Source organism: Hordeum vulgare, chromosome 5H (genome assembly GCF_904849725.1).
Source record: "Hordeum vulgare subsp. vulgare chromosome 5H, MorexV3_pseudomolecules_assembly, whole genome shotgun sequence".
Taxonomy (NCBI): Eukaryota; Viridiplantae; Streptophyta; class Magnoliopsida; order Poales; family Poaceae; genus Hordeum; species Hordeum vulgare.
Window position 1 is genome coordinate 157,685,929 of NC_058522.1, and position 12,100 is coordinate 157,698,028.

At 43.7% G+C, this 12,100-nt stretch overlaps 1 protein-coding gene across 1 annotated transcript; it reads left to right on the plus strand.

Moving 5' to 3' along the window:
- Window positions 1–6,893: 6,893 nt before the first annotated feature.
- LOC123396444 lies at window positions 6,894–10,926 on the plus strand. Its single transcript, XM_045091382.1, has 11 exons — window positions 6,894–6,915; window positions 7,275–7,432; window positions 8,615–8,729; window positions 8,828–8,934; window positions 9,375–9,499; window positions 9,609–9,730; window positions 9,836–9,920; window positions 10,037–10,150; window positions 10,243–10,282; window positions 10,551–10,788; window positions 10,895–10,926. The coding sequence occupies exons 1-11, from the start codon at window positions 6,894–6,896 to the stop codon at window positions 10,924–10,926; spliced, it is 1,158 nt and encodes a 385-aa protein (XP_044947317.1).
- The last annotated feature ends 1,174 nt before the right edge of the window (window positions 10,927–12,100 follow it).

Sequence of the window (12,100 nt, forward strand, 5' to 3'; positions counted from 1 at the left end):
GTACCTCCCTTAGTCGCGCCTAGCAGGCTTGTGGGGCCCTTGGAGCTCCGCCGCCTCCAACTCCAGCTCTATTTAGTCCCTTTCGTCCGGAAAAAAATCAAGGAGGCGCCTCCACGAACTGTTCTTCCTCTGGAGGGCAGATCTGGAGTCCGTTCTGGGCTACGAAAAGGGGAGATCGTCGCCATCGTCATTACCAACCTTTCTTCATCGCCAATTCCATGATGCTCTTCACCGTTCGTGAGTAATCTCATCGTAGGCTTGCTGTACGGTGGTGGGTTGGATGCGATCTATCATGTAATCGAGTTAGTTTTGATGGGGATTGATCCCTAGTAACCACTATGTTCTGAGATTGATGTTGCTACTACTTTGCCATGCTTAATGCTTGTCACTAGGGCCCGAGTGCCATGATTTCAGATCTGAACCCATTATGGTCTCATCAATATATTTGTGTTCTTGATCCTATCTTGCAAGTTGTAGTCACCTACTATGTGTTATGACCAGGCAACCCTGGAGTGACAATAGCCGAGACCACTCCTGGAGATGACCATAGTATGAGGAGTTCATGTATTCACTAGGTGTTAATGCTTTGTTCCGGTTCTCTATTAAAAGGAGAACCTTAATATCCCGTAGTTTCCATTAGGACCCCGCTGCCTCGGGAGGGATGGACAATAGATGTCATGCAAGTTCTTTTCCCTAAGCACGTATGACTACATACGGAATACATGCCTACATTACATTGACGAACTCGAGCTAGTTACATATCTCTCCATGTTATAACTGTTGCATGATGAATATCATCCGGCATAATTATCAATTTCCGATCGAATGCCTACGAGTTTTTCCTACTGGTCCTTTCTACGTTACTCTGTCACTACTGCTGTCACTACAGCTACTTTTACTCTGTCGCTACTGTTGTCACTGCTACTACTATTACTGTTGTTACTGTTGCTATCACACCACTTTGCTAGTGATATTTTGCTGCAGATACTAAGTCTTTCAGGTGTGGTTGAATTGACAACTCAACTTCTAATACCTGAGAATATTCTTTGGCTTCCCCTTGTGTCGAATCAATAAATTTGGGTTGAATACTCTACCCTCGATAACTGTTGCGATCCCCTATACTTGTGGGTAATCAAGACTATTTTTTGGCGCCGTTGCTGGGGAGGCATAGCTCTATTCTCTGAGTCACTTGGGATTAACGTCTGATGATCACTATGAGGAATCTGAGAGATCCAAAAACTAAAGTCTTGCCCTCAACTACGAGGACAGGTAAGGAACTACCATCTAGCTCTGCACTTGATTCGCCTTCAGTTATGAGTAAGTTTGCGACACCACCTCCTGCTAGAAATTTTGATGTGTCGACTATGCTTGATGATGCAACTTCTGCTGTCCATGATGCTTGTGATGATGTTTTGCTTGATACTGCTTTGCCACTAGGTGCATTCCTTGATGCACAAATTGCTAGAGTTGGTGCTGAATGTGATGATACTTCTGAAACTGCTGAGATTATTGAAGTAGAACCTGCTATTTCGCCTGTTAGAACTAGCTCTTCTAGATATGAATTGCCTGATATGCCTCAGGGTTATGTTATGGAGGGAGAGATAGCTTAGTACTGTCTTGCTTGTAAGGATAGCTATGACCTTGAGAACTTACTGCGCAAGTGGAAAGAAAAATCTTTGAACGCTCGGATGAAATGCGACCCGAAGTTTGCCACTTCGCCTATCTTTGTGACCGATAAGGATTATGAATTCTCTGTCGACCCTGAGTTAATCACTCTGGTCGAATATGATCCTTTTCACGGTTTGAGTCTGAAACGGTTGTAGCACATCTTACCAAACTGCACGATATAGCCACCCTATTCACGAGTGAGGAAAAGATCCCCCACTACTATATCCTTAAGGTGTTTCCTTTCTTGCTAAAGCATGAAGCTAAGACTTGGTTCACTTCTCTTGCTCCTGGTTGTGTGCGTAGTCCCCATGATATGATCTACTACTTCTCTGAAAAATATTTCCCTGCCCGTAAGAAGCAAGCTGCCTTGTAGGAAATACACAACTTTGCACGAGCTGAAGAAGAGAGGCTCACACAACCTTGGGGGAGGCTCATCCAGCTACTGAATGCTTTGCCTGATCACCCTCTTGAAAAGAATGAAATACTTGATATCTTCTATAATGGATTAACCGATGCTTCTAAGGACCACTTAGATAGTTATGCCGGTTGTGTTTTTAGGGAACGGACTGTGGAACAAGCTGAGATCCTATTGAATAGTATCTTGTGCAATGAGAATGCTTGGACTATTCCCGAACCACCTCCGAAGCCAACTCCGAAGAAAAGAGGTATTCTATTCCTCAGTCCTGAAGATATGCAAGAAGCTAAGAAATCTATGAAAGAGAAAGGCATTAAATCTGAAGATGTCAAAAATCTACCACCTATCGAAGAGATCCATGGTCTTGATAACCCGACACATGTAGTAGAGGTAAATTCTCTTCATAGATTCAATGAGAGTGATATTCCTTTTGATAAACCTGCTAGCTTATACCTGGATGAATTTGATAACTTTGTTGCCAAACAACAAAGTTTCAATGATTATGTTAGTAGACAATTGGAACAGAATGCTCGTATTCTTAGTCATTTAAGTGCTTGTGTGGATAGAAATGTCAATGATCTTAAGCTTTTGAGTAAACATGCCTCTATGGTTACTACTCAAGTAGAACAAGTACTTAAGGCTCAAAATGACTTGCTCAATGAGTTGAATGAAAATTCTATTAGAGTCGTCACTAGAGGCGGTAGAATGACCCTGGAACCTTTGTATCCTGAGGGTCATCCTAAAATAATTGAACAAGATTTTCAAGGGGTTAGCACTGATGCACTTAGTCATCTTAGGAAGAAGAAGAAAGATGATAGGAAATTGCATGCTAGCAACCCTTTTGCTGTTACACCTGAGAGTCCAAACGATGTCTCTGTTTGTGATGCCGAAACACAATCTGGTGATGAACATGAGGTTAATGATAGTATCAATAGTAATGTTCATGTTGATGCTCAACCTAGCAATTAAGGATGTGGAGATTGAACCTGTTCATCTTGATAAACCACAACCTAAGAATAAGAGATACGATAAGAACGACTTGACTGCTAGCAAGCATGGGAAAGAAAGGGAACCCATGCCCTTTTCTCCCAAACCATCCAAGAAAAAGGATGATGAGGATTTTGAGATATTTGTTGAAATGATTAGACCTGTCTTTCTGCAAATGTGTTTGACAGATATGCTCAAAATGTCTCCCTATGCCAAGTACATGAAGGATATTGGGATAAGAGGAGGATACCTGAGGTTGAGATTTCCACCATGCTCGTTAATTATACCTTCAAGGGTGGAACTCCTAAGAAACTAGATGATCCCGGAGTGCCCACTATACCTTGCTCCATTAAAGTAAACTATGTTAGAACGGCTTTATGCGACCTTGGAGCCGGTGTTAGTGTTATGCCTCTCTCTCTCTTTATCATAGGCTTGAACTGGATAAGTTGACACCCACTGAAATTTCTGTGCAAATGGCCGACAAATCAACTTCTTTCCCTATCGGCATTTGCGAGGATGTACCTGTTGTGGTTGCTAACGTTACTATCTTAACACACTTTGTTATTCAGGATATTCCAGAGGATGATGCCATGGCGGTCATCCTTGGAAGACCCTTTTTAAACACTTCAGGGGCTGTTATTGATTGCAACAAAGGCAATGTCACTTTCCATGTCAATTGTAATGAGCATACGATGCACTTTCCGAAGAAACAATATCGAGTACATTGCATCAATGCTATTGAAAAGACTTCATCGATTCTTATTGGGAGCTTTGAATGCCCTATACCTACTGTTAACATGAAGAATGATTTGCTTTGGGGATATGCACATCCCCATTGAGGGAACCTAGTGACTATTCGAAAATTCTCCGTTTTTTTACGCGATCCGAAAAAAGTTTGTCAAGGAGACTTGATCAACCTCATTGACGGATTTCTCTTGATGACCGTGATGGATGAATCTAAGAGTCACATCCCTCTGTTCCAAACCTTTACCTTTGGTTGCTTAGAAGAATAATGATAGATTTAGCTTCAGTTTTTCCTGTTTTCTCCTTATTGCGTCCCGAAGAAAAATGTCCCGAAAATAAAAGTTCTCCGAATGCCGTGAAAATCAAGTATGATTTTTTCTAGAATTTTTGAAAAATTCTGAACGGAGAGCTAGTCAGGGGGATGCACCAGTGGGCCACAAGCCCTGGAGGCGCGGGCACCCCCCTGGCCGCACCTACCAGGCTTGTGGGGCTCACGTTTCCCCCCTCCACTTATTACAGCTCCCATCTCCTTCTCCTACCTCCAGAAAAAATCATCCCGCAGCTCAAACCCGTCTTCTTGCTCTTCTTGCTGCGATTTTCGATCTCCTTGTGCAAAGCCCCTTTCACCAAACTGTTTTGGGGAAATTGCTACTTGGTATGTGACTCCTCCATTGGTCCAATTAGTTTTTTCTATAGTGTCTTATTCGTTGCGTATTTTTGTTGCCTTGGTGACCCTGTTCTTGAGCTTTGCATGCTAATTTTAGCTGGTCCCAAGTAGTTTTGATGCGTGATATGGCCTCTAGGCACTTGAAGGAGTAGTTGCTACGAGTTTCGTTGGGCCTTGTTCACTTTTCCTAAGAGTCACTAAAAATATCAGAAAAGGAAGATGTTAAGGAGAAACTATCATGGTGGTTCCTCAAGCAAGAGGGGTCCCCGTCTTGCGATTCGGGAGCCCGATCCTTACCAACCGAGGAACGTACAAGTACAACCTTGTGAATGGCCTTCTGATGAATTCATGATTGATGCAGGTTTCAAAGACGAGTTTGATACACTTGTTCACAATGTCGGACTTGAAGAATTTATCTCTGATAAATGTGAACATTATACTACTCTCTCTGCCTCTTTTGTTCGTAGATTCAAATTTTCAGCTGGCCGTGACACATATGTACTGTTTGATCTCTATGACAAATCGTATACCATGGATTTAGAGGATTTCAATAGAATTTGCAAGATACCTAATTGGGGTAGTCTCAACGATTCTCCTAAATCTTCAATTAGAGATTTTTTCTCTAGTATAACTGTTATAAAAACTAGAGATATTACGCATGGGGAGCATTCATTTTCTCTAGTATAACCATGGGGAGCATTCATTTTCCTGCCTTGCATTACTTTTCCCTCTTCATAGGTGGATGCATTAACGACAAGATCGAGCATTGTCACCTCTGCGCACATGACCTTAGTATTCTTAAGAGCGCAGTAACGAGTGATAGAAGTTTCAACATGGGAGCTATAATAGCAAGGAGGCTGAATCAAAAAGCTAATGAAGGGGATTTATGTGGTGGGATCTATGCCACCTGCATAGCAAATTTTCTTGGAGTACCCATCCGCGAAGGAGATCCCGCGCTCCATACAGCTTTCCTTGATCGCGCCGCTATGACACGTTTTCAGTTCCTTGAGAGGGATAATGCATCACTCCTATACCGGTTAATATTTAACCGAGAGCGTGTTTTCCATATTACCCTTCCTCCTCCTGCCTTCTTTGACTTTTAGGTAAAACGGAGATATTACATAACCAGAGAAGAGGCAGAGGAGTTTGAGAGGGAGACAAAGGATGCTCGCTTCCGTGAGGCAGCTACTCAGGCAGTGGCTACCGCGCTCCCATACAACCCTGATTATGATTTTGGATATCGCCCGGACCAGCCATGGGAGTAAACCAACTTACGCCAAAAGCCTAAGCTTGGGGGAGTACGTGTTTCTCATTGACTTTATATTCTTGTTCACACTTTCACTTTGATAGTCGGTGTTCACACTTTGCCACTGTATCATGCATGCTAGTTTATTTATTTTTCTCGCTTTCTTCTCATGTGTTTGTCTAGTTTGAGAAAACCCAAAAAGATTTCTCGTTCTTCTTTTGCTTGTTGGGAGCTTTCCCGTGTAAATAGTTTTCTTTTTCTTTGGGTCAAGGTAGAAGACCATGGTTACAATTTTAGTGGCTCTCGCATGCATATCTGTTTATCTGTCAAAGAGCCATATTACTTTGTCTTCTCCTTTGTGTTTGCCTGCAGATTCCAGCTTAGTCCAATGCACGAGCACTCTTACTATCGTTCACATCATTCGGTCGTGCAAGTGAAAGGCCATAATGAAGATATATGATGAAGTGACTGTGCCTAGAAAAGCTGGTATGAACTCGATCTATTTTGTTTTTGTAAATATGACTAGCTCATCGTTCCAAATTCAGCTTTGTTGTGAGAGAAACATCTTTGCAATGACAACTTAGAGATCATAGTTTGTGATGCCACTACAAGAAATATGCTCATACATGACGTTCTTTAAGATGTCGTTGATGAATTCATCATAAATCTATGACGATTTCATCCAAGATTGTTGTAAGCCGTTTGAAGGGATCAAATCTACATATAAATTACGACGATGTGAGTTAAAAACGTTGTAACCGCATAAGATGAGATTGTCATAACATTTACGACGATTATAAAAATGTCATAACTTTTCGAACCAATCAGAACTATTCTCACGGATCAATGACATGATGGCCATACATCCATCCATCTATCTCACCATCTCACATCCATCCATTCATGTATCTACAAAAAAATAAAAATAAAAAAAACCACCCGCAGACCAAACCCTAGCTGAGACCCCTCCCTCCTCCCCATCTCCTCGCTGCCACCACCTCCTCCCCATCCCCACCTCCTCCCGATAGAGTCCTCCCTCCTCCCCATCTCTGACGGCGCCGGCAAGGCCAAGGGTCCCAACACCACCGCCGCCGCCCCACCTGGTGCTCCGCTGGCCGCCGCTCCCTGAACCTGAGGAGCTACACGCCCTCCCGTCGGTGGTGTCGATGTCGGCCTCGGCGGCGGACGGAGGGGGTGATTGGGACGAGGAGCGGACGGCGCGGGTGAGGCGGGGGAGGCGAGGGAGCTCAAGGCGCGGGACTGGAAGGGTTTTCTTTCCTTTTTCGCGATCTGGTTCTTCCGAGGCTTGATGGAAGATTCCGATGGGTGTGTGCGTGTGTGTGTGCAGGGGGAGGGGGCTACCGCGTAGATGACGGTGCCGGCGTTCGGTGACTGGGATATGAAGAACGACGCCATGCCAGACTACTCCATGGACTTCTCCAAGATCCGGGAGATGCACAAGCAGAACAAGAAGGAGCTCTCCCGCGCTAGCCTCAGTGACGACGATGACCTCCTCACCCACCACGGGGGCCCGGAGGTGGTGGCGACGGAGGAGGAGGCGAAGCGGGTGGTGGCGGCGGCCTACGACTACGAGGCCGACCCGCGTTGGGCCGACTACTGGTCCGACGTCCTCGTCTCGCCGCACCTGGCCACCCGCCCTGGCGTCCTCGCGCACTTCCGCTGCAAGTTCTACCAGAGTTTCACCGTGAGCACCCTCACCCATCCACCCCCTCGCTCCGATTCATTGATTGCTAGTACTAGGCCGAATCTGCCGCTGCTGCCCTTCCGTGCAACGGCTTGCTGGATCGCGGCGGCCTCGTCAGGGTGCTTCGTGGTAGCCTGCCTGCTCAGTAGTTAGTGGCGATCCGTTCGTGCTCAACTGTCTTTAACCGCTGCTTGGTACAGTACTAGCTAAGATTACTACAGGGGGAGAGGCTCTAGCTCCTTTTACCCCACCTTGAGATCCGGCTGCTGAATTGGACTACTCCAGGCTGTATTCACTCATGAGGTGCAGGCGTTTCTTGTTTTGCCTTTTCGGAGCAGGCTAGTTAGCGTTTTCAACTGCTGCTACTTGCTACCTGATTGATTAGCTAGGGGGAGGTTTGCTGCCGCTTGTTGCTAGGAGTACAATAGAAACCACGTGTGTTCTCCCGATCGACTTCTTGCTGCATCTTGAGCTTCAGCTCGAGATAAGCATGTTATTTTTTCTCCAACATGGAGGGCACCTGATTATTTTCCTTGAACGAACAAACCAGCTGTTTGGTAGATATAGACATATCCTTTTTACTGCCTCTCTGTCTGTGGGGTTAGGATTTTTCACTCCATGTTGGAAGTCGTAGAGTCTAGAAAATGGCAAACCAGTTATCCACTTGAATTTGGCCATTTCTTAATTCCCGTGTGAGTTTGATTCATTTCCTGCAAAGGGTGGTCATGTGCCTAACTAAAGCTGGTCGGTTTGCTTCCTTGGCTTGATAAGATCTTGACTTGTGGGTTGGGGATTGCGAAGGCTTCCTTGTCATAAGTCTGCAAGTGTTGTTCCCAACTCCTACTTATTGTCTGATTAATGAGATGGGGGTGCGGTAACTTGTTAACACAACCCTCTGGTGCTCTCTGTTGCTGCATCTTGAGCTCAAGCTCGTTCAAACCTGTTTAATTTCGTCAGTAGGGAAACCTTAGTTAAATTGCTCCAACAAACCAACTGCTAAGTGGATGGACATGTTTCTTCCACTGTGCAGGGGGAGTTAGTTTTAATCTGTCAAACTTTTAGAAATTGAAGAACAGAAGTTTGAAACTTGAATTGGATTGATTCTTAATTACCGCTATGAGTCACATCCTCCAAAGCATCATAATATCTAAATCGGTTTGGTTTGCTTTCTTGACTTGATAGGATCGTGATTTGGTGGTCGAGCCTATGTCAACCACTGGTTCCACTCAGCCGAGCAGGCCAGACATAAGGTCTTCACGTTCAGCATCCAGTGAGAATGTTAGGGCCCGCAATTCAGGTAAAACATACTGCACTTTTAATAGCCATATAAGATCCAACGATTTCATGGACTGTGTTTGACACCTGAGTTCATACATATCAATATCATGTGTGTAGGTTCTAGTTCCAGATTAGCTGCCCCGCCAGCAGCAGCACCACAAGCAGGGGCTGCAAATCCTTTACGTTTCGATGCACGGACTATACATTTCTCTGTAAATGCCTGGGTAAGTAAGAAGACACCTTTCTATTCACTATATGCATGCGTAATTGTGTAATATTTGCTGAAAGGAGCAAATTCATTGGTTCTGATTGCTCCTACAATTACGGCGGTCCTTGTGGACAGCCTAGTTTGCTCCTACAATTACGGCGGTCCTTGTGGACAACCTAGTTTGCTCCTACAATTACGGCGGTCCTTGTGGACAGCCTAGTTTGCTCCTACTATTACGGCGATCCTTGCAGACAACCTAACATGGCATCTCCCTTATTAGACTTTTCCTTATCAACACCTTCATTCTGCATTGGAAAATCATCTCTTATATATAAATGCTATCACAATGGTTTCGTTACATCACTTGTGCATGTTACCCTTGTCCTTACCTTTATCTCTTGCTTGTTGGTGCACTGTAGTTGAACATGACATGCTCAAACTTTTCTATCTGATCAGGTACTGGTTGTTGCTGGTCTGGGAATGCTTCCAATCTTTCCAAAACATCTTGCAGAGAGAGCTTGCAAGCTTTCGTTGCTGGGAACAGTCCTCTCCTCAGGGTACTCTTTATATAGTACTTATGGGGTAAAATACCTTCCAACCTGAACCTCGAATGGTCCATCCTATTTTTGTTGTGTTTCTCGCCCTAATGACCCAGTTGATCTAATTCACCTTTTTTCTGTTGTGCATGAACAAACCAAGAGAATTGAACATGCCTGCAATTCAGACTTGGTTGCAGTCAGTAGTTGGAGCCAAGGATTTTATCCGTTTAAGGTTCTCTCTGTTGCTCGTCACATCTCAGCTGCACTTAAAGAGTAATATATAGCTTTTCTCTTGCAAGTTCATGATTCTGATATCTGTTTTCCGAAACTTCCATATATATGTTTTACAAGTTCTGATCTTCTTTTTTTATTTCACAGTTGCTGTCCTCCCTGTGTTCTGTTGGGCGCTTGATCATGTTGCCAGATTCCAAAGGCGTAACTTTTCCCGCTCGTCTTTCTACAGGTAGTTATCTGTCGAACTATCTCTGAATTTCATTTGTGTAGTTTGCGGCGCAACCAGTCTCCACTGCCTGGTAGTTATCTGTCGAATTATCTCTGAATTTCATTTATGTTGTTTAGGGGATACTTGGAAGAGCCTTGCCTTTGGGTGGAGACGAACAACACCACGCTCAGCCTTCTTTGCTCAAATGCCGAACTGGCCTTGGGGTTTCTTCTAATCATATCGCTGTTCTCCTATGTTGATCTGATTTCCCTTGGAATCATGGAGACTTTATTTCATCTTAGTTAATGCATCTTATGACTTACAACACCTTGTTATCTTGTAGGTGGCGGCACAACTTCATACAGACATTCATGTACTGGGACGTAAGTTATCTTCTGCACATCTGATCTTTATATATGTTCTTACTACTTCCATGCATTCAGTACATAGCTGGGGAATAACATGAGGCACAATTTGATGTGTTTTGCGGCATGTTTCAAGCCATTTCTGAGTGTACACCTAACAACCATCACTCTTCAGCTAGCGGAACTTCCTTTAGCAGCTGCAACTTTGTTATGCGGATAGTTGCTTTTCCAATGCATCTTCACTTACTCGTCATTTTTCCTGGCTTGCTTATCTGTTATTATTCAGGTGTTGAAGATGATGTACCGCGCGCCTGTGACATCCAGCTACCACCAGAGCGCGTGGGCGAAGATCGGGCGGACCGTCAACCCGTACATCGACCGCTGCGCTCCGTTCCTCCAGACCCAGTGGCGACGACGACCTTCTCGCCCACCACGGGGGCCCGGAGGTGGCGGCGGCGGAGCAGGAGGCAAAGCGGGAGTTGAAGGAGAGAACAAATTACTACACTACCCAACAACTTATACAGGTGGGTTACTTTATATTTTCACCATTACATATCCAGAGTTGTATTGGTTAGTATAGTTACTGCATGAAAGAAACCTGCGTTATGTTCCTTTCTTTTTTCTTTCTAGAAAACACTTACACTGACTCTTCAAATTCGTGATACAGAGATATGATCTTCATCCTGCTGCAAAGGCAGCTGCAGCAAGTGTTTTGGCATCTAAGTTGGGCGCAGATTCGGGATTGAGAGTCTTTTTGGGAGATGAGTGAAACATGGATCGAAAAAAAAGTAATAGTCATACCTGGTCTGGTAATCAGTCAGTTTTATGCACTATGTATGGCACAAGTAATAGTCATGCTTCTCTTAATTTTCTTCCTCAACTGGACCAGTCTTACTTGTGAATCCCACTAGATGAACTACGGTTTCCAAGCCTAGTCAATGAACAGAAACTAGTGTGAAGTGTGAGGCCGTGAAGTGTGAAGTGTGAAGCCGTGAAGTGTGAACCCAAGTGTGAAGCTGTGAAGTCTTACTCAGTTTAGAGTAGCATATTGTAGCACATTTGTGTTGTAAAGATTGTAATAGATTTATTTAGTCGTATATTTGATCAATTTTATGTGTTCTTAGTTCTATTTGAAATTCATTCTTGGATTGAAAGTGGTCAAAGACAATATATTAGTATTAAATTTAGGTTGATTCTAAGTTTGTGCTCTCACCTGTATTGGATCAGATATATTTGTGCCTTCATAATGCTACAGATCAAAATGTAAAAATCTCGAGGCCCAAAATTTGACAAAAATTTGAGATCAGCATGACATGTTGGACCAGTACAAAAATAAAATAGCCAAAAAAATCAATAGAAAGTAAAAGGCCTCAAACCAAAATTCGAAAACAATAAATTAAAAGTGGCTATAAATAGGGTAAGGCCCAAAAAGAAGCACAATAAAAAAAGCCCAAAAAAATAAAATCAGCCCATGTGATCAATTGAAATGGGTTGGGCTGATTTCAACCATGACATTTTGATTTGGTTGTAATTTTGCCACGTAGGACTGCCACGTAGGACTGGGTTTGATTTCCAACGACGAATTAGGATCGTCATAATGGTTACGACAATCCAGGAATCGTCGTAAAAGTTACGACGATTTTGATCAAAACGTCGCTGCTGTTCATTTGTGACGCTCCATTTTTGACGCTTGGTTTCTCGTCGTGAGATCGTCGTAAATTAAAAACCGTGACGATGTAGCGACGAAAAAATAGCGTCGTGTACTAGCATATTCCTTGTAGTGTGCCATGCTTAATTAGCTAGGAGCTTATAATTGTTTGTCTTGGATGCCAACAT